This window comes from Physeter macrocephalus, chromosome 13 (genome assembly GCF_002837175.3).
Source record: "Physeter macrocephalus isolate SW-GA chromosome 13, ASM283717v5, whole genome shotgun sequence".
NCBI classification, from domain to species: Eukaryota; Metazoa; Chordata; class Mammalia; order Artiodactyla; family Physeteridae; genus Physeter; species Physeter macrocephalus.
Window position 1 is genome coordinate 71229945 of NC_041226.1, and position 23908 is coordinate 71253852.

At 50.2% G+C, this 23908-nt stretch overlaps 3 protein-coding genes and 1 long non-coding RNA gene across 8 annotated transcripts in view; 2 read left to right on the plus strand and 2 right to left on the minus strand.

The window, feature by feature from the left end:
- PCCA (propionyl-CoA carboxylase subunit alpha) overlaps positions 1-5625 on the plus strand; it is a 378662-nt gene extending 373037 nt beyond the window's left edge. The window contains exons 22-23 of one of the 3 annotated variants that reach the window (XM_028497435.1): positions 2583-2660; positions 5339-5625. In XM_028497435.1, the coding sequence (XP_028353236.1) occupies positions 2583-2660; positions 5339-5407 (147 nt within the window). In that variant the 3' untranslated portion in view covers positions 5408-5625. The remainder of the gene's footprint in view (positions 1-2582; positions 2661-5338) is intronic. The other 2 variants (XM_007103730.4, XM_024123231.3) reach the window with 2 other exon arrangements.
- LOC129392696 (uncharacterized) overlaps positions 1-23908 on the minus strand; it is a 95295-nt gene that overhangs the window by 41407 nt on the left and 29980 nt on the right. The window contains exon 3 of one of the 3 annotated variants that reach the window (XR_008619079.1): positions 3540-3915. The exons of the other annotated variants lie outside the window; for them this stretch is intronic. This is a non-coding gene — a long non-coding RNA (uncharacterized lncRNA). Of the gene's footprint in view, positions 1-3539; positions 3916-23908 lie in introns of those variants that run through there. 3 annotated transcript variants of the gene reach the window in all.
- Positions 150-2576, plus strand: LOC114487461 (uncharacterized). Its single transcript, XM_028497438.2, has 3 exons — positions 150-1244; positions 1360-1643; positions 2108-2576. Exons 1-3 carry the CDS (start codon positions 1226-1228, stop codon positions 2447-2449), a joined length of 645 nt encoding a protein of 214 aa, XP_028353239.1. The 5' UTR covers positions 150-1225; the 3' UTR covers positions 2450-2576.
- GGACT (gamma-glutamylamine cyclotransferase) overlaps positions 7332-23908 on the minus strand; it is a 47268-nt gene continuing 30691 nt past the window's right edge. Inside the window, 4 exon segments of the mRNA XM_055089708.1 lie at positions 7332-7701; positions 7703-7854; positions 7857-7993; positions 16815-16869. Of these exon segments, the coding sequence (XP_054945683.1) occupies positions 7411-7701; positions 7703-7854; positions 7857-7993; positions 16815-16867 (633 nt within the window). The 5' untranslated portion in view covers positions 16868-16869 and the 3' untranslated portion in view covers positions 7332-7410.

A 23908-nucleotide genomic window follows, 5' to 3' on the forward strand; every position in this document is an offset into this window, starting at 1 on the left:
GCGCAGGCGCAGCGGCCACGGCTCACGGGCCCAGCCGCTCCGCGGCACGTGGGATCTTCCCGGACCCGGGCACGAACCCGCGTCCCCCGCATCGGCAGGCGGGCTCTCAACCGCTGCGCCACCAGGGAAGCCCTCTGAAGCCCTTTGAATCAAATTGCCAGGGTGACACAATCTGCGAGAAGGGGGTGTTTTGCCTGGGGGACTTCCCCACGTCTCCCGGCTTATGTCCGGCTAAATCGGAGGTTCTGTTTTTCTGACGCACGATTGGGGACCGACCACTCGCAGCTGTCTGCGTGTCACCTCTTTGCAGATCACCCCTTGCTACAAGCACGCAGAGCTGCCAGGAAAGGCGGTCAGTGGGCAGCGACAGTGGAGCCCCAGAAGCTTCACGTCCGTCCCCCACTGCTCCCAGGCTCTCGCTCACCTCCAGCCTGGCCGGCTCCAGCCTGGAGTGGGGCTGTGGCCCGGGGCCCGGCCGCCATCCTTCTGCGCGTTTCTGATGGCCATCATTGTCAGTTTGGTCTCCGCCCCCTTAGTGACCACTGGAAATCGCCCAGCTTCATTTGTTTCTTCTTCATAGTCGCGTTAACTGCGAATTCACTCACTTAAAGATCCCACAGAGCATCCCGGCCAGCGGCGCTGAGCAGCGGGCCGAGCAGCTGCAGGAGGGCGAGCTCGCGCCCGCCCGAGAGAAGCCTGTGGGGCTGGGGCTGGGGCTGGTCAGACGCCAGCACAGGAAGCCCGGCTGAGGGAGGGGGCGAGGCGAATGCACGCAGCCGCCCACCGCGGGCACTGGTCCGTCGGGGAGGAAGGAGTTCCCAGAGCCGATCACTGATTGTTGGATGGAATTTCCGTGGCTGAATATCAGATCCATTTCCCAGAAAGCCACGGGCCCTGATGCCGGGAGGCCCTGTCTCTGGGTGGGGATGCTGCCGCGTGAGGCCAGCTCTGAACCCTCAGCCTCTGCCTGAGAGCCGTGCCCCGGGCCCGCCAGCGTTTTGCGTGTGGAGCTACACGGCAGGCGCTACTTCTGGGGACGTGCCCTCCTCCCATCTTGCCTGGTCCCTGCCTGCCTTTGAAAGGGGAGAAAAAGGCTCGGAAATGACGCCTTGAGGGCTGGCTGTTCTGACACCCCAAGCTGGGTCCCGCGTTGCCCTGGAGCCTCCCTCACTGCTCTCCCTCTGCGTGTTGAACAGCGACCCTAGCAAGTTCTCCGCTCTGTGGAATGCAGGCGCCAGGTGACGGTGAGTCCCAAAGGGCCGCGAGCGTGGCGTGTGTGCCCAGCTCTCCAGCGCGGTGTCCCCTCCGTGCCAGCACCAAAGCTTTGGCATCCCCTCTCTTCCTATATTTCTGTGCCAGGAAAAAGCAGCCCACCACCTGATCAGCGGAGGAGAGGAACGCATAGGGCTCAGGCGGTCCCGATGCCAGCGAGACAGCTTGTGCCCCACGGGGGGCCGGGAGGGGGGCTTGGAGATCATCTGGGGATTTCAGGAAAGAACATTCTCCAGGCACTAATGCAACGCTGGATGAGCACAAGGGTCCAGGAGCCCCGCGCCAGGACGCCCGCCAGCACCCCACACAGCCGGGTGCCCCAGGAAATTCAACTCTCCCATTTCAAAGACTGCAAGGCCCTTTTCACAAGGGTAGGAGAAAAATGCAAGCCCAGCTCCTTGGTGCTTACCCATCAAGGGTAGAGAAAGGAGAAAAGATAGAAGGACCTGTAGTCACAGCTGACTCCTGGCGGGGGGAGTCCCAGGTTTAACCCCAGGGGATTTATACCCAGCTCCGCCTGGATTTCCCTCACCCCGGAAGGCAAACAGCTGAGCTCGAAGCTTGAGCCAGTGCCCCTGGGAGCCGCCGGCCTCCTCGCAGGGAATGGGTGGAGCTCCAGAAATCACTCCCTGAAGGCGCTTTCTGGGAGCCACCTGGTTGTCAGTCCTTGGCGTGCCGTGCAGAGGCTGGGAGAGTGGTCCCCACGCCTGGGGGCCCCCCAGGGCTACAGACAGAAACTCCATTTTTTGCTAACAGCTTTACTGAGATAAAGTTCACAATACAATCCAGTCACCCCTTTAACGCATGCACTTCAGTGGTTTCTGTCTGTTCACAGAACTCTGCAGCCATCGCCACGGTCAATCTTAGAGCACTTCATCACCCCCAGAGAACCCCTGCTCCCACCCGCAAGCACTCCCCCTTCCCCTCCGCCCCGGAAACCACAGATCTTTCTGTCCGTAGAGACGTGCTAATCCTGGACGTTTCACGTAAGTGGAAGGCATTCCATTTCTGCCACAGAGCTGTGGCAGAGGCAGATTCAGAGATTCCCAGGGGAGGCCCCACAAGCAGCACCCAGAGCCTCCAATATCAGGGATGTTTTTCTAACAAGGACTTGATGATAGAGGGAATGGCTTTTCTCTGCGGTCCCCGAAGATGTACTTGGAATATGAAGTATTAGAGGCTATTGCTGCTGTTTGGATTATATTTCAGAGCATTTGACAAAAAGATTCTCTTAATGGCCTCACTCTTGAACATTGTTGCAAAATTCAAATGCTTTTAAAACTTCTGCCCACTTTTTGTTCATTTTCCAGGTAACAGAAGGTCAGGAAATCTGTGTGATTGAAGCCATGAAGATGCAGAACAGTATGACAGCCGGGAAAACTGGCAAGGTATGTCCCCAAGGCCCCGCCAGCCGGGCCGCTGCGACGGGGAGCAGAGCCTCCGCCTTGGGATCTTGGACGGCTGGGGCCTGAGGGGGACGGCGGACGGGGTGTCTCCCAGCCTCTCCCTCCTGCGGACGAGGGCGCTGCGATCGGGGCTCTCTGCTCTGCATCCACGTGACCTGCAGGCCTTCCCAGGAGAGTCTGTGTGACATCCAGGGAGTCGAAGAACAACTGTTCTTCACCTTAATCTCTTTCGAATTAAGGGGTCTTTAATTTTTAATGTTTACATCTGTCTGAGAGGCAGTTATCTGAGACTTAGGTGACACAGCAGGAAATCGTTTTAGAGATTGCAAAAGTTAATTCAACTCTTCAAGATAATTTCTCCACAAAGAGAACACTTCACTTTTAGATCAAGACGAGCTGAAAGGGGGACTTCCCTGGTGGTCCAGTGGGTAAGACTTTGTGCTCCCAGTGCAGGAGGCCCGGGTTCGATCCCTAGTTGAGGAACTAGATCCTGCTTGCAGGCCGCAACTAAGAGTCTGCATGCTGCAACTAAGAGCCCGCATGCTGCAACTAAAGATCCCGCATACCACAACGAAGACCCGGCGCAGCCAAAAATAAATTTAAAAAAAAAAAAAGAGGAGCTGAAAGACCCACATCCATGCATGGGACTTAACGATTTAGGGAGGAAAAAAAGATGTATTAGTACTGAAATCTGTTAAGAGTAAAACTTCTTAAATGAATTTTCTCCTTGAAGAAAATAGAAAAGTCCTTTTAAGCAATAACTTCATTATTCTTCTGCGACTAGAAAGGCACCACTTGTAGCAGAATGATCCTCTTCTGAAGGATGGTTTGGTTTGAAAGTACCACACAGTGGAGCGAGGAGAGGCGGGGCAGGTCGGGTGGGGTGGGGACAGCAGTGTAGGCTGGCTGTGTCCTGCACTGTGGCCATGCCTGGAAGGCGCGATTAAGCCTTGGGGACAGTGGGTGTCCTGGCAGAAGGTACTGTCAGCTGCCAGTGAAGTCTGCATCAGAGAGACACGGCCTCCAGTTGCCTCGCCCAAAGGAAATGAAACCGATGTTCAGAGGACAGGCCGAGGGGGATGCCCCAGTCCAGCCCCAGCCAGGAGGGCAGAGGCCCAGCGTGTGACCAGGCTGGAGGGGCATCAGACGGCTGCACCCAGTCTCCATCGGGGTTTGGGAGAGGAGATTGGCATGCTCTGCGGCTTCGTGGGAATCCTGCTTTTCATACCTGATGACCCTTTAAGGAATGAACAAGAAAGTGTTGGTTTCTGCTCTTGTAAAAATTATTCTATTTGTCCCTTGGGATTAGTCGGCATTTACGCTGCGTTACTGTCATGAGCTTTCCCCTCTGTGATGGCCTCGTTTGGGGGACCCAGAATATACATGAGATGCACACCAGCGGCCCGTGTGCTGGACTGAGGCACTGACGCCAAAATGAACGTGGCCTTAGCTCCCTGAAGGATCAAGGAGCCTGCCCGTCTGCGTGGTCTGTGTCCTCGGGGCCTGGGTCTCCTGGGGAGGCCCTGGTGCTGTCAAGGGTGGTGATGGGCTCTGGGTGAACTTGCACGTTGGCCCTGCCCTGTCAGCTCGAGTCCTGCCCCACAGGGCGAGGAGGAGTGGGCCCCTGAGCCTGGGGCTGGCAGTTTTTGCTTTGAGAGGCCAGTTTTCCTCCCGGGGACCCGTTCACAGTGGAAGCAGGTCCTCCACTCTGGAATCGCAGCATCATGACAAATACATCCTATAAAAACACCGGCGGCTTCAGATCATAAAAAGCAGCCACTTCAGTGCAAATAGCTCCTGTGGAACGAGGCCTTTCAAGTGTCACTGCACAGGTTCTCTTCGTCCCGAGAGACCTCGGGCTGGAACTCTAGGGGAGAAGGCCCTTCTCGCCGCTGCTGGCTCATGGCAGAGCCGCGGGGACACAGGCCAGGGCACCCACTTGCCACTTGCCCAGACGGCCAATTAACTTCCAACCCATCATGCATCTTCATGCCCCCGCAAGAACTTCCAAGTCAAATGACTGTCTCTAGCTTTAAAAGTGAACACAAATTTGGGAAAGCAAAAGTTGACTAAAATCGGGAGAAATCAGTGGAGTGAAAGGGCACTGGAGGCGGCGTCACGGGAGCCCAGTGCCTGCTCCACGTGGCACCGCCAAGAGCACGTGCTCGTTCTCTGAGGAATTTCATTTCCCTTCAGAAGGAGGCTTCTGGTCAGGCTAGGGAATTTCTCCTGCTAATTAATACCTGTTTTGACTCTTGCATAATTGTGAGTGGGTTTGTTTGTTTGTTTGTTTGTTTAACACTAAGTACACCATTAACTCTCCCGGCTGTGGAGACTCATCCAGCATAATCACTGCCAGCTGAGACCCCCGAGGGCACCTTGTGCAAAGGACAGCACAGATGCCCTGTGACCAGCAGCTTTTAGGACCGACAAAGATACGGAGGGGAAGGTGGCAAGTCATAGCCCACGGCGAGGACGCCCCTGTGCTCGAGGTCCCCTCTGATGGACGCCCTACTTCCGAATGTTCTATCTGTGCTCCAAAGCCCGCCAGGCTGTCCCTTCATTTCCAGAAATGGATGACGAGATTGCTTCCTCCTGGTCTAGTTAATAATTCTTACTCTCCCCTCTTTTTTTTTTTTTTTTTTTTTTTTAAATTCAAGGTGAAATCGGTGCATTGTAAAGCTGGAGACACAGTTGGAGAAGGAGATCTGCTCGTGGAACTGGAATGAAGTATTTATAGCCTTTCAGTCATCACCCAATTTAATTAGCCATTTGTATTATTGTTCTTTCACACTCAATTTATTCAAGCGTTTTGCAGGAACACCCCTGTGTAGCTGATTTTACATGGTCATATTTATTCCACATATAGTCAAAACCAACATTCTGCCAAAAAATCACCAATGGAAATTTTTATTGATATGAATACTTGTACATACGATTTGTACTTCTGCTGTGAGATTTCCTAGTGTAAAAATTAAATCAATAAAACTGAACATTTGTCTAAATAGTAGTTTGCCCTTTTTTTGAATGAAGACAGTGTACATAAGAGGCTATGGGCTGTGCCAGTAGACTTTATAAATACTAGCGTTTCACTGGGATCCTTTCTAAAAATTTATATAAACCCCAGTTCTTGGCCCTCAGTTTCATTAAGTTAGCATTTGCCACTTTGTAACCTGATTGCCTGCTTCATCCTGCTTGAGGACCTAACTAACTCCTGCTGCTTCTGCTCGTTCATAACCTCCTGAAGCCCAGACAGCGCAGATGATGGTCCCGGAAATCCCTCCCGTGTGGCTCTAACGGTGAGTGTGGACCCCGAGTCCCCAGGGGCAACCCCCTTCCCCGTCCCAGGGCACCGGCGCGGGTACCACTCGGGGCCCCCCGGCCCAGTGGTGGTGGGCGGGGCTGCCACGGCTCATCAGCTGACACCCATCCTCGCCTTTCTGTGTTTTTGTGAAGCAAGTTTCCAATTAAGAAAAAAGGGCTAAAACTCACGATCATGCTTTTGTGCCAGATGCAGTTAAAGATCACAGTCTACCATTAAGTTGAAGAGCAAGTGAGCTCTCCCAGTGGAGAACGAGGTTACTCGGGACCAGCAGCTGTGTTTTCACCTGGCTCTGAAATTTGTAGAATACATTTCGTACTTTGCTGGTAAGGAAGCAGAGGCAGGGTCGTGCGCTGATTTGACTCTAACCCTGACAGATTATCGGATGGAGGTGGGTAGTAATTGGTACTTCGTGCCTTGCTAAAATTATTTTAGGTGCTGTTTGTATTTGGAAGCGAAGCTTTCTGTCAGGCCTTTAGAACAAATTACTAATGTGTTGGTTCTTCTCCAAAAGGCCCGCCCCCAAACGCTGCTCCCTTGGGGGGGCAGGGACCGCGCCTTGCCCCGCTCTCCCCGTGAGCTTCCGTCTGAAACTGGGGTGTTCAGCTGCTCTGCCAGCAAGTGGGCGCTTGCTATTTTGCTAGATGAGAATGAAAGGAACCTTCTACCAAATAAGTAGACTCAAAAAGAGGGCCAACAATAGCACCAATACTTTTATATTTGATTTCCCAAAACATCTAGTTTAACTTTAAATGATCTTTAATAATCTCTGTAATAAGCCTGATCTGAAAATTATGAAGAATGATGTTATATATATTCAGAAGTACTCTAAAATACAGCATGTTTTTCTTGAGGTTCTTTTATTACATTGAGACGTCTAAAATCAGCTTTAAAAAAATTTCTCAGTGCTACAGGTCAGACAGAACTGGTACTGCAGTGTCAGTATTTAACTGATACAGCTGTTAAAATCTAGCAGCCACACAGTCTTTATATTCATTTTAAATGTTATCTTCACACTAAAGCAAAGCAAAAAACAAAAACAAAAAACACCAACATAATAAGAAAAGCATAACATGAGTTTTCAAAATGTCATTTAGGGGAATTAAAATCCTGAGTTTTTCTCATCCAGTACGTTCAAGCCCATGATGCTCTTTAAGCAGCAAGCAATAAAGCAGCATCAGCAAGACAGATTTCAGGAAAGAATCTTTTTATCAGTCATGTCAAAATTATTTGGGAAATCAGCTGCCACTGAAGAAGGCACTCCCCCCGTCCCCCTCCCCCATAGAGTTTTATAAATGTTTGTTTCAAAGGGTGTGCTCGGGCTCTTGCATTCAGCGAGTGCGGACCCAGCGAGAGCATCTTCCAACCACCAGGCTCTGGGTCCTCGGGCGGCCGCTCCCCTCTCACTTCTCATCTGCTTTCCCGCGGACTGTAGCGAAGCCCGTGCGCCCCCTGTGACTCGTAATCGTCCTGGTACGGGAGGTGGATCCACTCGGGCGGGTAGGTGGCCGTGCTGTACACGGAGCACTGCAGGGTCCCGCCCGCCCCCTCGACAGCGACTGTCGCCCGGGTGTGCTGGTACGTGTCCGGGCAGCCTTCGAACTCGTCCAGGAAGCGCAGCATCGGCTCGTCCACGGCGTAGACCTCCCCAGCCACTCGGCGCCCCCGGCCCGGCAGGTTCAGCAGCCGCGGGATGTTGCGCGGCCCCGCGATCACCAGCGATCACCAGCGGGTACAGCTCGACCGCGCGACCGTGGGTGCCCTCCAGCAGGAGCCGGTGGTTGGGCTGGCCCGTCTTCAGGGTCCCGTACACAAACACGTGGGCCATGCGGCCGGGAGCTGCGAGCGAGCGAGGACGGACGCACAGGTCCCCTGCGGCGGGGAAACGGGCGGCCTCGCCCCGGGCCCCGCTCCCGACCAGACACCCTTCGCAGGCAGGGTTCCAGGAAGAGCGGCTCGTGTCAGATGAGGCAGCCTGTCGTGGCGGCAAGCCCTGTAGAAGTGTGGTTTTGTAGAGCAGTTAGTTTTCAATCTCTTTAAGAGGACTTTAAACAGTAAATATTACAGAAGAGTAAAAATAACGATAAGCAAATAGAAACGTATACGTGTGTGTGTGCGTGTGTGTGTGTATCTATATACATGAATAATCACCTGTCATCAGCTACCAAAGAGCATTCTGGTTTTAGCACTAAATTTACATTCTGGCCCCGGCAAGACGCAGCAAAACGTTAGCTGCACCTTTCTGTGTTCCTTCCTTCTTCAAGGTCCTAGAGGGTGACACTGCCTCCCTGTGACTCACTGTGACGGCCCCGCGACTGACCATGGCTCCAGTGAGAGAGAAGGTGAATATTTACCCCCCTTCCTGGGTCTGGGCCACAGATTATTACATAACCGACCAAGGTGATTTGTGTAAGAGTGACTCAAAAATGGAAACGAAGAGTTAAATGTCTGGGCCCCTCTTCCAAGCCTGGCATCTAGCTGCCCCGCTTGCCCCCAGCCCTTCAGACACCGAGGGACATGGCCCCGGTGTGCCAAGAGGGCTCTGCCACCAGTCACATGGCCACGTGGCCCTTGGAGAAGTCACACTTAACTCACAGGACTCGACTTTCTTCCCAGCACACACGGGCTGGTCTGGGGGTCTGGGCCTCGCCCCACCTCTTCAGGGCATCCAGGGAGGATGGGCGGTGCCCACAGGCCATCACAGCTGCCCACTCGGGCCCACCCTGCCTCTCTGCCGCCTCAGTCGCAGCCGCCAGCCTTGAGCACGACAGAGACGGGATGGGAGCTCTTGTTGCAGTGACTGATGGCGGAGGAAGGGCAGACCGGAGTGCTGAGGATTGAGCGGCGGCTGCCCAAGTATGCAAGTCAAGATGTGGAGGAGAGCCTGGACTCGGAGGTGCAGGGGCCGAGGAGGAGGCAGGCCCACTGCTGCTGGGGGAGGGCATGCCTGGGAGGATGGACAGATGGAGGGGGGACCTAGGGTGGGCGGGTGGGAGCCCAGCCAGCCCTGCCTTCCCTCTCCCACACTTGCATCCGCCTTCCAGCACGTTCTGCAAATAACTCCAGGTCAAAGCGGGATGCACGGCTCCCACCCTCGCCGGGACCGTCGCCCAGAACCCTGGTGGGCCCGCTGCCTGGTCCCTCCAGCCTGTCCCCGTGCAGCCCCCAGGGGCCTGGCCGCACACTCTCCAGGGCTCGGCCCGTCGGGGCCTGTGGCCATGAGCCCTCACCTCCCTTCCCAGGTGACACCCTCCCTGAGCGGCACCCACCCCAGCCCTCTGGCCTCAGTCACCCTGGTTGGCTCTCTTCGCGGCGCATGTTCTCTAAACCACTGCTTGCCTTGTTCACTACCAGAACGTGAAGAGTTGAGAGAGCGCAGCGAAACCGCCCAGTCCCTCGAGGCCGAGTCTCGGGTCGGTGAGGACTGAGGCCGCACAGCTGGGCCGGGCCAGACCAGTCGACACTGGAGGTGTCGCGTCGCTCTCGTGTCCCCGCCCTTTGATTTTGAAGCAACACGTGTCCGTAAGATAAAGTCAAATAACTTTACAAGGAAAATAAAATCCCTACCCATTCCCACTCCCTTGAAGAGACCCGCTGAAGTCCCTGAACTGTCGTTGCGTTTGGTATTTGCCTCCATGTTGTTGGTTATACCGCTGCTTCCTGATGTTTTAAATTGTCTGCCTTCCTACCCAAAGCAGGTGAGCACGGCGGTTTAAAGCACAGACTTTAGAACCAACTTCCCTGGGTTGAAATCCTGGCTCTGCCACTTATTAGCTGTGTGACTTTAGGCAAACAACTTAACCTCTCTGTGCCCCGGCTTCCTGGACAGTCAGAGGAGGCAGACAGCCACCTGCCTGGAGGACTGCTGTGGTGGTGCAGGAGTTGACGCCCCGGCCGGTCCTGCCCGCTCGGTAAGGCTGCGTCAGAGGTTCCTGCCGTAGAGCCCGGCGCCTGCCTCTCGCCCCACATTCCTCCAATAGGCTCACACCACAGTTTTTGGTCAAATCCATATTCAGTTCAGCATTAGAACTATGTAGACACTGTTCTCAGATAAGGCACATAGTGTACTATGATTAATTTCCTTTCTTGGACAACTTCTTGTTTTTTTTGGAATTGAAAATTGCTTCGGCCTTTTTCCCCCTTTCTTGCGCTTTGCTCCAGTTCCTCTGACGGCCCTCCGGCCTCATGTTTTCTGAGGCGCCTGAAGAACCCTTTCAGCCCGGAACCCCCGCGGCTTCCGTCCCTCCCAGGAGCTGTGGCTCCCCGCGCCCCTCCTGCACCAGCCGGTCTGTGGCGCATCCCACGCTTCTCCCAGAGCCCTGTCCCTGCGTCCCACGGCCCCTTCTTGGTTGACTGCCTCATTTTACTGAAGCTCGTTCTCTCCCAACCTCCGTTAACAGTGTAGCTAGGTGGAGATTTCTCACGGCCTTCTTCCAGAATTGTGAAGGCGTTTCTCCCTTGTCTTCTGATGCCCCCGTTCCTGCTGAGACGTCCAGGGCCACTGGGACCCACAACCCTTTGTACGGGACTCAGATTCTTCTCTGGAGGCTCCTAAGGTCTTCTTTTCGCCCTTGGATTGTGAGGTTCTATAATGAGGAGTCTCCATGTGGAATTTTTTCATTCATTGTGCCAGAAACTTCCATCTGAAGACTCATTATCTTGAGTCCTAGGAATTTTCTTCCCTCTCCTTCCTTCCTGTTCTCCTTCTGGGTCTCCAGAACTCAGATGTTGCATATCCTGGATTAATCTCCCAATTTTCTCTTTGTAGTCTACTTTATCTTCCAACACTTCATTTTGAAAAATATTTTTGCCACCATATTTATTTCCAAGATCTTCTTCCTGTTCCCTCATTTCGGTAGCATCCTGTTCCCTCATTTCGGTAGCATCCTGTTCTTTCTCAGCATAATACCATCTCTCCTCTTCGGGAAGATATTATCATGACTTTGGAGGGGTTTTAAGTTTTTCTCTTTCCCAGTATTGCCTCCACTTCTCCTAAATTCCTCTCTTCTCCTTGTTTTTTGTCTTCTTTAAGAGGTTTTCTTCAAGTGTCTCAGTATCCTTGGCTGGCCTTGGCCCACGTGGAAGGTGGGCCACCATGCAGGAAGCTGTGTGTGAGGGGGAGCCTGTCGACTGGCCGGCCTGGCGTGGGGGCTGGATAACGGGGTCCCCTGGAATGCGGACTTCCCTCCCTCTCCGTCTTTCTTTAGGGTGCCCCTCGCCCACACCCTCGGCTGGGCCTGGGCCTCCCGACACCAGGCTTCCCGCTAAGCCTCTCCGGACGTTAACCCACCCCTTCCCTGCTGCGCAGAGCGACGGTCGGGGTCTCTGCTCCCCGCCAGGCGGCTGCTCCTCCTTTCCCACCCCTCACCCCGCCCTCACACGCCTACAGCGCGGCAGTGGGGGCGTCCGGGGCGCGGCTGCCGGGCTCCCAGCAGGGGTTTCGGTTTCCGGTGTCTCGAGGCTGCTGAGTCAGCCGGCACCCGTCTCTGTTATATCATCTTCTAGAATCTCGCTGCCCGCCTCCCATCTGTTGTCTATCTTCGTGGGGCAAGGGGGGGGGGCCTTTAGGGACAGAGCGGGGACAAAGGAGCCCGTTCCTCCCACCACTGCACCACCGGGCCTCCCCTCACGGGGCCCCCGGCTCGGCCACTGGGTCCTCTGGAGGCTCGAGGTGGGACAGGAAGGAGCAGCGCCTCGGGAGCTGCTTGCTTAGACGCGGGGTGAGAGGAGTTCACTAGGGTACCGGCGACGGGAGTGCGCTGCCAAGAGAAAGCCGGTAACGTAGCAACTCTGGGGACCAGAGAGGCTGGTGACGGCCGGTTTACACTCCCACCTACAGTGCACAAGGGTTCCAGTTTCTCCACATCCTCACCGGTGCTTGTTATTTCCTCCCTTCCTCCCTTCTCTCTTTTTTTTATAGTGGCCACCCTAAAGGGTGTGGGGTGGTATTTCACTGTGGGGCTTTTTTTTTTAATTTTTTTGTTGGAGTATAGTTGATTTAGTGTTGTGTTAGTGTCAAGTGTACAGCAAAGTGATTCAGTTATACATACTCATATATTCATTTTTCAGATTCTTTACCCACATAGGTTATTACAGAATATTGAGGAGAGTTCCCTGTGCTATACAGTAGGTCCTTGTTGGTTATCTATTTTATATATAGTAGTGTGTGTACGTTAATCCCAAACTCCTAATTTATCCCCCCTGCCATGTTTCCCTTTTGGTAACCGTAATGTTTTTGAAATCTGTGAGTCTGTTTCTGTTTTGTAAATAAGTTCATCTGTATCATTTTTTAAAATGAGAGTCCACATGAGTGATATTATATATGCCTTTCTCTTTCTGATTTACTTCACTTAGTATGATCATCTCATGGTCCATCCATGTTGCTGCAAATGGCATTATTTCATTTTTTTTATGGCTGAGTAATAGTCTATCATATATACATACCACATCTTCTTTATCCATTTCTCTGTCGATGGACATTTAGGTTACTTTCATGTCTTGCCTATTGTATGTAAATAGTGCTGCAATGAACACTGGGGTGCACGTATCTTTTTGAATTACGGTTTTCTCTGGATATATGCCCAGGGGTGGGATTGCTGGATCATATGGTAGTTCTATTTTTAGCTTTTAAGGAACCTCCATACTGTTCTCCATAGTGGTTGTACCAATTTACATTCCTGCCAACAGTGTAAGGGGGTTCCCTTTTCTCCACACCCTCTCCAGCATTTACTATTTGTAGACTTTTTGATGATGGCCATTCTGACCTGTGTGCGGTGATACCTCATTGTAGTTTTGATTTGCATTTCTCTAATGATTACCGATGTTGAGCATCGTTTCATGTGCTTTTTGGCCACCTGTATATGTCTCCTTTGGAGAAGTGTCTGTTTAGGTCTTCTGCCCATTTTTTGATCGGGTTGTTTGTTTTTTTGATATTGAGCTGCATGAGCTGTTTGTATATTTTGGAGATTAATTCCCTTGTTGGTCACTTCGTTTGCAAATATTTTCTCCCATGCTGTGGGTTGTCTTTTCATTTTGCTTCATTGTGAGTCTTAATTTGCATTTCTGTAATGATTAGTGATGTTGAACATCTTTTCGTGTTGGCCATTGCATATCTTCTTTGGAGAAGCGTCTCTTCAAGTCTTTTGCCTGTTTTTTCGTTTGTTGTTGTTTTGTATTTTTTATTTATTTTGGTTGCGCTGGGTCTTAATTGCAGCAGGCGGGGCTCCTTAGTTGCGGCTCACTGGCTCCTTAGTTGTAGCATGCATGTGGGATCTAGTTCCCTGACCAGGGCTAGAACCCATGTCCCCCGCATTGGGAGGAGGATTCTTAACCACTGTACCACCAGGGAAGCCCCCATTGCCTGTTTTTTAATCAAATTTTTTTTCTTTATTGAGTTACTGGAGTTCTCTGTATCTTCTGGATATTAACCTCTTATTAGATATATGATTTGCAAATATTTTCTCCCATTTCATAGGTTGAGGTCGCCTTTTTACTCTGTTGATTGATTGTGTTTTTTGCTGCACAGAAGTTTTAAATTTTGATGTCACCCAATTTTTGCTTTTATTGCCTGTGATTCTGGTGTCATATCCAAGAAACCCTCGCCAAGCCCAGTGTCATGAAGCTTTTGCCCTGTGTCTTCTCCTAAGAGTTTTATAGTTTTAGCTCTTATGTTGAGCACTTTTATCCATGTTGAGCTAATCTTTGTATACAGTGTAAAGTAAGGGCCCAACTTCATTTGTTGAAAAGACTGTCTGTTCCCTGTTGGTCTTTCCAACTTTGTCAAAAATCATTTGACCATATATCTAAGGATTTATTTCTGGGTTATTTCAGCATTCTCTATTGTGTTCAATTGATCTACATATGTCTTAATGTCAATATCATGCTGTTTTGATTGCTGTAGCTTTGCAGTATGTTTTGAAATCAGGACATATGAGTCCCCCAACTTTATTGTTTTTTCCTCAAGATTGCTTTGCTCACTTGGAGTCCCTTGAAATTCCGTATGAATTTCAGGATGTTTTTTTTGGTTTGTTTTCTGAAAGGAAAACACTATTGGGAATTTTGACAAGAATAGCATTAAATCTGTTTAGGTAGTACTGACATCTTAACAATATTAAGTCTTCCAATCCATGAAGAGGTCTTTCTATTTAATTTCTTTCAGCAATGTTTTGTAGTTTTCAGTGTACAAGTCTTTCATCTCCTTGGTTAAGTTTCCTAAGTATTTTATTCTTTTTAATGTTTTGTAAGTGGAATTGTTTGTTTAAAAAATTTTTTTTGGATTGTTCATCATTAATGTATTGCAATGCAACTGATTTTTGTACACTGATTTTGTACCCTGCAACTTTGCTGAATTCATTTACTAGTTTTAATAGTTTTCTTGTGGAAATGTTAGGATTTTCTACATAAGATCATGTGAACAGACAGAATCCTACTTCTTCCTTTCCAATTTGGATGTCTTTTATTACTTTTTCTTGCCTGACAGTCCATGTATAACTTTTATCACTATATTGAATAAAAGTGGTAAAAGCTAACATCCCTATCTATACAGTTTTTCCACCATTAAGTGTGATGTTAGCTATGGGCTTGTCATATACAGCCTTTATTAGGCTGAGGTAATTTCCTTCTATTCCTAATTTAAGTGTTTTTACCATGAAGTGGTGTTGAATCTTGTCAAATGATTTTCTGTATCAATTGAGATGACAGTTTTTTTTCCTTCATTCTGTTAAAGTAGTGTACTCTATTGACTGATATTCATATGTTGAACCATCCTTGCATTCCAAGAATAAATCCCCCTTGGTCATGGTATATAATCCTTTTAATGTGTTATTGAATTCTCTTTGCTAGTATTTTGTTTGTTTAGAATTTTTGCATCAATCTTCATCAGAGATATTAGTCTGTACTTTTCTTAATAGTGTCTTTTTCTGGCTTTGGTTATCAGGGTTGTGCTGGCCTCACTGAATGAGTTTGGAAGTGTTCCCTCCTTTTAAATTTTTGGGAAGAGTTTGAGGAGAACTCATGCTGATTCTCTTTACATGTTTGGTAGAATTCACCAGTGAAGCCATCTGGTTCTGGAATTTTCATTGTGGAGAGACTTTTGATTACTGAGTCAATCTTCTTACTACTTATAGGTCTGTTCAGATTTTCTATTTCATCATGATTCAGTCTTAGTAAGGTGTGTGTTTCTAGGAATTTATCCATTTCATTTAGGTTACCAATTTGTTGCCATACAGTTGTTCACAGTATTCTCTTACAATCCTTTTATATTTTTGTAAAATGGCTTTTAATGTTCTTGCTTTCATTTTTGATCTTAGTTATTTGCCTCTTCTGTCTTTTTTTTCCTTAATTAATCTAGCTAAAAAAGTTTGTTGCTCTTCTAAGAAAATCAACTCTTGGTTTCATTGATTTTTCTCTATTCATCTCTGTTCTCATCTGTATTATTTCCTTCCTCTGCTAGCTTTGGGTTTAGTTTTTCCTTTTTGAGTTCCTTACTGCCCTATACTCCTGTTCCTTGTACATCATGTCATGTTCAGCTGATTTCCAAGGGCTGCTGTGAAGGTCACAGCCATCAGAACATGTGAAAAGACTATTGCATTGGCCAGATCCACTCAGACTACAGCCAGGGCTAACTCAAAATATGCCTGTGATTCACTCAGGCCAGAAACAAACACACTGGGCCCCTCCTGACACACACCACCTCTGGGCCAGGCTACGAGAGGGTAGCACTGCCACTGCAGAAGGGAATGCTACCTTCTGAGGCTCATACATTACAGTCTGTCTTCCACCCTGTTCTCCTCCTGCCATGTAGTAGTTCCTTCCACGGCAATGGGTTATGGTTGGAGTCTTGGATAAAAATGCAAGTACTTGATTCAATAAATAATGGCTAGAAACAGCTGTAGGTGAGCCATTTTCCAGAGCAACGTGAAGAGTGCCCATCAGGAGCGGTTCCGTCTCTGCTTTAATGTGAAGTAGGTGCTCCCAGGTAGGCCTGTTCCAGGACACTGATGATGGTCAGGTGAGGCCAGCCCCTGCAGGGAACATCACTGGGCCGGATGGCCATTAAAGGGCACAGTGCGTGCACAGTAAGTGTAAAGAAGGACACTGTGGCATGATGACAGGCCTGGATCAAACTCCCACCTCCACCACCTAACAAACAACTGTGGGTCTCTGGGAATGTTATTTAAACTCTCTGAACTTCTATGCCTGTTCTTTAAAACTGCATTCATCCTGTCTCCCTAAGAGCTAATCACTACTGACTGCCAGCTGTGGGCCAGGCCTCAGGACCCGATGAAGGTTAATTAATTCCCTTTTCCCCTTGACCCTGTTCCTGCCTAAGTTCTCCACCCCCAACTCCTTCCCTTATCAAGATCTTATATATCTACTAGCTTATATTCTTCTCAAGGAAGCCCCTTATAAATAAAACAAAAACGAATATTCTACATAATAAATGGGAGAGGGCATCAAGCCATATCAAGCATTAGTTGTGGCCTTAATTTTTCAGAGCCAAAGCAAATACCTGGGAAGGTGATTGATATTACATAGAAATGATCATGGTTAAGCCACAGGGTGTTGATTCCAACTCTGTAGAAAATCAGTTCAGTAACTTTCTTCTACAGAAGATGATAGCTTATTTCCATTAAAAAAAAACTGGCAATAAAAATTTAAACTTTTCTAGGAAATAATGTAACCTGATAGTTTTCTACATTTTATCTACTGAATTTTATCCTGTATCATATTAGTTTGAGAATACTACTTATGTAATAAAAAAGAAAACTAATATTCTGCATGTCTGGCTCCTTTCACAAGAAAAACATCATTACCTTTCTGATTGTGTTTTGAACAACAAACACAGATCCTCCAGGAAGAGCCTCATCCCTGTGGGGATTGAGAAAGGATCAGAGTTAAGCACTGAAACAAGCAATTAATTCCCATTAGAGGATTAAGGCACTCATGTTCACTTTGAGTCAGAAAAATGAATTGTGAATAAAATCATGTACAACCAAGAGGTTACTTGTCAAAGTTAATAAATTAGAGAACTGAAGGGCAAAGTGGAAAGCACAGAAGTTGAGTGGCCACATGAGCACTGGCGAGGAAACTGGTTTTTGTATTCAAAACTGGGTTTTGAATTCACTGGACAAGATCCACCATCCCAAGATGCCATAGCAACGTGGGACGGGGTGGGGGGGTACAGTTTCTGCCACATGGTGCCGTCTTTAATAGGTGCATTCCATGAAGAGAAGGCTAAAGGCGTTTCTACCTTATTATGTCACCACCCCCCATGCATAGATTTCCCTATAATATCTTAACATTAATAAAAGAATCTATGGAAGAGACATACAAGATATATTAACATTCAACTTGATGCATTTTACTTTTGGGTTTTAGAACTGATTCTAAATGAACTCGAGCGATGCCCTTGCAAGCAGCTTTGCTGATCGGGAGTCCCTGCTGTGATCAGGACTTAGGCATCCTCCCCTTGGGAGTCTTAAAGCCCAAAAGCTGAACGCTTGTCTCAAACCCAACTAGTTAGGAGCAATGTGGACATCCAGGGGTCAGCCCAGAGGTGGAACAGGCTCAGAAAGAGTCTCAAAAAGTTTTATTTCAGCAAAATTTGGTTAGTTTAACATTGTCAATATTTAAGAAAACAAAAACACTCATGGAAATGTCCATCTGGCCTGGCACTGCTTGAAATGCCTCTGTCACTTGTTCAGCAGTTTTCTTACTGAAACACAGTCCATCTAGAGTTTCATATTTCATCGCTGAAGCAGAAATTGAAAGTCATTATGAGTCCTTCGCATAATTATTGGGGTTCTCCTGCTTAATATTTTTTCTTAGCCACCTGGTGGCAAGAGTGTAAAAGGCAGGACTTAATCTCAGAGATTAATCTGCTAGTTCACAAATTAACTAGTGCACACACTGGGGCCATATTTAGAAACGCACACACATACCAGCTGCCAAAGGATTTAAATGGACACCAGCTTCTAACATGAAAACAACCTTTAAAAATGAAAAAAGGTGTCTCCACAGAATATTCATCCTGTATTAATATTTAATGACAGGAGGAAATGCTAGACAGCTGGAAATGATGACATACAGGTTTTGCTGTTTTCTCTAAGTGATAAATCCTTAAGCCGTGAACACTGCCTGCCTGCTGTAGAGGTCAGACTGTGCTAGAAAAGACAGGTGAAAGGACCGGCTTCGGTCGCACCAAGTTACGGCTGGCTCTGCCACTCGCCCCTGGCTGGACGCCCAGCGGCCCCGCACCTCTGCCTCCCCGCCCGCCTGCTATATGAGCAGCTTTTCTCATTCAACACCGTGTCAACGTTGGCTCCCACCAAACCCGTGACGGCCCCTGTCCCAGCGAGGACCAGCTTCAGCGAAGCCACGCGCTGCCCCGGACCTCGCGTGGCCACGGGCACGGCCTCAGCAGACGTTACTCAGGGGCGCCGAACGTCGGTAAAAGGCACGTGTGATGTGTGCCCGTTTCTCGTGGTATAGGAACCGCCCTCCCTTCCTACTGTAACGTTCCTGTCCCCGGAGAGACGCCTGAGTGTCTGCTATAGTTACACGGTCATTCTTCAGAGGTTTCTAGGGCTGTAGGAAACAGGTGAATAAACAAGCCGCCTCGACCTCTGCCCTGGAGCTCGGTCAGCCTCTCCCGGGCCGGGCGCTGCCAGGGAGGCCGCGCGTCCTGCGGCCGCTTTGATGCTCCCCCCTCGCGCTGCCTTCTTTCTGCAGCAGCCGCCGGGGCTTCCTGCCCGCCGCCCCGCTGGGGACCCCAGAAACGTGTATGGCAGGCCACCCTTCCGACGTGAGCCCAGCGGCCCGGGCGAAGCAGTGCCTCTGAAATCCAGAGGCTGGGTCCACACTCGCAGTCCCCCAGCCTCCGAGCCTTCGCGGGCCCCTGAGGACAAGCGGCGCGTGCCGGTCCTGGTGCCCCACGGGGCCTCTAGGTGCTGCCTGGCAACCGGTCCGCGGGCTTTTACGCTTTGCCCACACCAGAAATTCTTCGAAGAAAACGAAAACTTTTAATGCCACACCACTTTAAAGGCCATAGTGTTGCCATCTTTTAAACATACAGTGACCACAAGGGAGGCGTGATGGGCCGCCGCCGCCACGCGCACGCTGAGGTCCGCCGGGAGCAGCTGGACAGGCCCCGGCCGGAGGGAAAGGGCTGGAGGGGCGCCTGGGACGGGGAGCGGGCGGCTGGAGCGGGGGCGCTGCCCGCGGCGGGCTCCCAGGCTCCGGGAGGCGCGGCCGGGGAAGCACCGCTCGTGTCCTGGCGAGTCGGACCCCGGAACAGTCCTCATCACCAAGAGCCACCTGCCCGGTGGGCACGCCTTCAGGCTCAGAGGGGAAGATATGAATAACGCCACCCCCAGGACGGAGGGCCTTTTTACCGTGTTAGATGCTAGATGCTTCGCTTACGCTAACACTCAAAGCGAGATCGCCTCACTCCCCCCCGCTGTCCACTTTACAGACGGGGAAACTAGGGGGTGAAACGATGTACACAGATGGCCAGGCTGAAGACCTGCCTTCACACCCCTCCCTGCCCGGCAGGGGCTCCGCCGGCTCCAGGAGGAGGTGGCCTCTCCTGCCTCCTGCGCAGACGCAGAACAGGAACGACTCCCAGCCCCCGAAGGGCCGCCGGCAGCCATGGCCCGGGAACGCCCCCCACCAGGTTCCATTTCCATCCTCGTCCCTAAGGTGCCCAGAGGGGTTCCGCAGGCGCGGAGCACACACCCGGGTAGCCTGCCCGGGGAATGGGCACCCAGAAGCGGCCCCCATCCCAGGACGGTTAGCAGTCGTATCTGGACGTGTGTTGTGTAAGTGATGCCTGATGAGGGCACGGGCGCCTACTCGCCAGCAGAGGAGGTCGGTGCAGCCCCAGCGGCTCACCGTGTTCCCCACGACCCACGACCGGTGGGGTCAGCGAGACTCCGAGCGAGGCCGAGGCGCGAGCTACATCGACGCCTGGCGCAGCCGGGAGAGGCCCCCTTTCCATTACAAGCAGAACCGGCTCTGAATGCAGGAAGGACGCAACCGCGTTCATAGAAACACCAGCAGGCCAGAAACTCTACCCTCTCCTTCCTTCCTCGGGTGCCTCTCCCAACAGGCGAGCCACACACACGAGACACACATGGGGGGCAAGGGCGACCCGCAGAGCCCCCGGGTTCCCGTCCGCCGTCTCCGCTCCAGCACCAGGCGCCGAAGGCGGACAGTGTTGGTAGAGGTGGCACATGTCAAGAAGGCAAATCGATACAATTCAGACAGTTTTGAGCAGAGCTTCCAGTTCTGGTAAGAATAAAGTACATAGGCGTGCACAAGTTACAAAATACTGTCATATGAGTTCAGTGTTCCTATGTTTGCATTTAAACTTAAAACTGAAGTTGCGCAACATAAAAATAAATGAAAAACTCAAGGCTGAGAATGTAGTATAACAATAAATAATGAAATAATATATAATTATAAATAATAATAATAATAAATAATAAAATAGCAACTGAAAAGCACCGTGACAAGTCAAGAGAGACTGAAGAAAGGAAAAGGCTGCCTATTTGAGGAACTTTAACAGTACCTTCTCCTGCCTTCTGAACAAGGGACCCCGCATTTTCATTTTGCACTTTGTCTTGCCTGGAATCATTCTTTCTAAACTGTTTCTTGGAACCACAAAGCTCCTCAAGGGCGGGGGGCCTAAACTTCTCTTCATATCACATCTTCCACGTCAGCCAGCACAGTTCAGTGCATGCAGTAGCCACTTAATAAATACTTGCTGCCGTAAACCAAGGGATTTCCCTCTCAGTCCAGATTCCCAAAGAGGTCCTACAGGCCTTCAGCCTGTTTGGAATCTCTCAATTTCTCTGTCACAAAAACCACAGGTTCAGATACTGCTCAGGGTGCAAATCGATGGATGTCACATTCAGTCCTGTGGCTCCACCAGCACTTCCTCCAGACGCCTAGACACGGATGCAGGGGCCAGGGAGGGTGAAGTGCTCTGGACTCGGACTATGACTCAGGGCCAGGCACTGCCTCCCGGCCTTCCCGGGAGCAGGGGCAGCAGTAAACATGCCCGACAAAAGGCCATCATCCAGAACCTGCAAAACCAACCTCTAGGGACAGTACTTAGACCAGCCAGTATGGGGTCGGGGGATGTGTTTTTGGTTTTTTTTTTTGCGGTACGCGGGCCTCTCACTGTTGTGGCCTCTCCCGTTGCGGAGCACAGGCTCCGGACGCGCAGGCTCAGCGGCCATGGCTCACGGGCCCAGCCGCTCCGCGGCATGTGGGATCCTCCCGGACAGGGGCACGAACCCGCGTCCCCTGCATCGGCAGGCGGACTCTCAACCACTGCGCCACCAGGGAAGCCCGGGGGATGTTCTTATCTCTATTAGGGCAGTAGTTCCATGGGCGTATACATTTGTCAGAATCATCTATCTGTACTTAATGTGAGTTTTCTTGTGTGTAAATCACACATCAAAGAAAGTTGAGCTAAAAAAAAAAGATTAAATGGGATCATGGAAAGAAGGCAATAGTAGGCTACTCACTCCATAATTATTACCAGTTTACATTTTTATCTGAGTTCAACACACTTCACAATCCCTAATCAGCAGCAAAAACTTAGCATCTTTCATTTAGATTTCCACCATCATCTGAGTATTTCCAAAGTATTTCTAAAACAGCTTTGTAGTGGCCTCCCTTAAACTCAATTATTTTCTGGAACCCAACATACAATGAAACAAGACAGACTTCTCTGTGACTGTTACCTGGGTTCCTGGAAGGAGGGCAGTGGAAAGGTAGAGAGAGAAGTCCCAGGTGTGGCCCAGGATGCAGAGGCCTCCGAGGGGCGGGGAATGGGGTTAAGATCGGGCCTCGCCAGCTGTCATTAGCCACCCAGGGCCCGTCTGCACTGGCTGCTGACCAAGCAGAGACTTCCCACAGTTGGCTCCTAGGAAATGCAGCAAACGCTTTGCCTTTTAGAATATTTTTTGCAGGCCTGCTAGAGGAGCAGCTTTTAACTTGCTTGCTGGCAGTTGCTCAAAGCATGTTTATTCTGCCTGGAGCAAGTCAACGGGAAAAAGCCAGGAACCTAGGTCTGCCCCCAGCCCCACCCCCTCTGCAGGGCACCGGCAGGGCCAGCAGGTCTGGGTGAAGGCAGGTAACTCCCACCCCACGTTGTATGCCCCCCAAAGATCTTTTTTTTCCTCTTGAAGACAACTCAGGCAGAAAGCAGTGGAGGGAACGGGAATGACTACCCATTAGTGGACAATTTAAAAGGTTTCGTCTTTCAGAAACATTTTAAGGCTGAAATGTTTAACTTAAAATGATTTTTATTTGACTCTCTTGCTTTCCTAGGTGAGAAATGGGAGTTTGGGAACGCAACTTTAAGTTATAGAAGCAGCACAGAAGAACAATTAGAAAATATCACAAAAAGCCATTCCCTCCTAGGTCGTTGGCTAACAAAATGTCCTAGAAAGAAGAGAAATACACCCATTTCAACAACTCCTAGATAACCATTTTAGAAGTCAGGCCTACCCAAAAGTGAATAAAATAGTTACAAATGCAGGTAAGGCCCCGGCTAGGCTAGGCCCCCTGTATTTAATGTAATATTTCATAGCTTTGGAGGAACAAGAGGGATCAAAGGTCAAAGCCAGGCCACTGCCAGCCCCGCAGGGGCCTGCCTCACCCAGGCCAAGGGGGCAAGGCCACAGCAGGTGGTGGGAGGTGTGGGCAACAGGCGCTCAGCTACCGTCCAGAGCCTGCCAGGGGCCAACGCTGTGGGACAGAATGAATTAGTTGGGAAGGCTCTGGCAGATGACCGCCAAATACGACTGCAAGACGTCAAACCCCAAACCCCGGGACAGCACCTCCACCACAAAGGGGACCCCGAGCACCGCTCAGAAACCACCAGCACAGGGGCCCCAGCAAATCAGGAACAACGCGGACTCCGTTTCCAGGGGCTCTGGAATCCAGGACTCGACGCTTGCGGTAGCGATAACAGATTCACATTCAGAATTACCTTTTGCGGGCTTCCCTGGTGGCGCGGTGGTTGAGAATCCGCCTGCCGATGCAGGGGACGCGGGTTCGTGCCCCGGTCCGGGAGGATCCCACGTGCCGCGGAGCAACTAGGCCCGTGAGCCACAACTACTGAGTCTGCGCGTCTGGAGCCTGTGCTCCGCAACAAAAGAGGCCGCGACAGTGAGAGGCCCGCGCACCGCGATGAAGAGTGGCCCCCGCTCGCCACAACTAGAGAGAGCCCTCGCGCAGAAACGAAGACCCAACACAGCCCAAAATAATTAATTAATTAATTAATTTTAAAAAAAAGAATTACCTTTTGCTAAGATTATGTTCTCTAACAAGATGTTGGCTACCTAGAGGCAGTCAGGTGGGCAAGAGGAGTGCGAACCTAGAAAAGTCAGCGCCTTCCTCAGAGCGCCCGAAGGAGGAACCACCCGCAACACACACACAACTCCAGTTTTAAAGACTTTTTAAAAAAGAAGCCTTTTAAAAAATGAAAACACAGAACTCAAAATTAAGCCTGATGGGTTTTTGATTAATTAAGTGTTCCCAAAGCATTCAAATCCTTTCAGTGCTTTTCTAACCCAAGTAAAATTCAACTAAAACAGCTGAGAGAGAAGTTAAAACTCTGAATTAGAAGTAAAAAGGGAGTAAGGGAGGAACTTGAGGGCATGTTGCTGAACATGCTTTTATTTTTTATTTATTTATTTTTCTAACACCTTTATTGGAGTATAATTGCTTTACAATGGTGTGTTAGTTTCTGCTTTATAACAAAGTGAATCAGCTATACATATACATATATCCCCATATCTCCTCCCTCTTGCATCTCCCTCCCACCCTCCCTATCCCACCCCTCTAGGTGGACACAAAGCACCGAGCTGATCTCCCTGTACTATGCGGC